The 878-nt window shown below is 45.0% G+C and overlaps 1 protein-coding gene across 1 annotated transcript in view; it reads left to right on the top strand.

Moving 5' to 3' along the window:
• Window positions 1-839, top strand: part of LOC107125898 (2'-5'-oligoadenylate synthase 1-like) — a 3,760-nt gene extending 2,921 nt beyond the window's left edge. Inside the window, exons 3-4 of the mRNA XM_015429355.1 lie at window positions 4-56; window positions 464-839. Of these exons, the coding sequence (XP_015284841.1) occupies window positions 4-56; window positions 464-645 (235 nt within the window). The 3' untranslated portion in view covers window positions 646-839. The remainder of the gene's footprint in view (window positions 1-3; window positions 57-463) is intronic.
• Window positions 840-878: the final 39 nt, after the last annotated feature.

Genomic DNA, 878 nt, shown 5'->3' with positions numbered 1-878 from the left:
TTCCGATCTCAGGGATTCGATTGAGTTTGATGTGTTGCCAGCCTTTGATGCTCTTGGTGAGGATGTCTTCTTAAGGGATGAAGTCTTCCTAACTGAAATGGGGAGGGAGAGCATAAGAAGTCCCCCTCCTTCTCCTAAAACTTGCAGATCAGCTTTAAATCCTATTGATTTGGAGAAAAATGGGCTAGAAACATTTTAAATACACTTTGGTTGGGGCTACAGTCTTGCCCAAAGAGGTGATAATGGTTACCCTCTATTTGTTAGGCCTGCTTGCTTTCTGGTTCTTCTCTCCCCTAGATGAGCTGCTTATTTATGAAGCGTTTAAAATTCTACATCAACTTTCCAGTTACTATGGCATGGACTGTTGTTCCAGGGTCTGATAAGTGATAACATGGAGTGGTGTGCATAACAGGCATATCTAAGTTGCCGTTTTCATTCAGTGTCTTATTGCATTCTGCGGCAGGGCAGTACAAAAAAGGCTCCAAGCCTGATCCTCAGATATACATTAAATTGATCAAGAGCAAGTGCCGAGGTGGAGAGTTCTCCACTTGCTTCACGGAGCTGCAGAGGGAATTCATCATCACCCGTCCCCCCAAACTGAAGAGCCTCATTCGCCTGCTGAAGCACTGGTACAAAAAGGTATAGCAACTTGACAAGACTTCCCAGGGCCCAGCAAGGCAGCAGAGCAACTACCTCCAAATCAGAGAGGGAGGGGGAGAGAGGGGGAGGGGGAGAGATTTATAACCCTAAATTGCTTTGGCTGCTTTTGTTCCCCCATCCTTATCTCAAATACAAGTTCTATAAGTTGTGATGGCAGCTCTTTCAAAACAAAACATCACCTGACCATCTTAAGCAGTTCCCTTTGCAAAAAAGAGCCA

The sequence above is a fragment of the Gekko japonicus genome, unplaced genomic scaffold (genome assembly GCF_001447785.1).
Source record: "Gekko japonicus isolate JY-2015 unplaced genomic scaffold, Gekko_japonicus_V1.1 scaffold11164, whole genome shotgun sequence".
NCBI classification, from domain to species: domain Eukaryota; kingdom Metazoa; phylum Chordata; class Lepidosauria; order Squamata; family Gekkonidae; genus Gekko; species Gekko japonicus.
The sequence above is the reverse complement of the archived record's forward strand: the minus strand, read 5'-3'. Positions and strand labels throughout refer to the sequence as shown.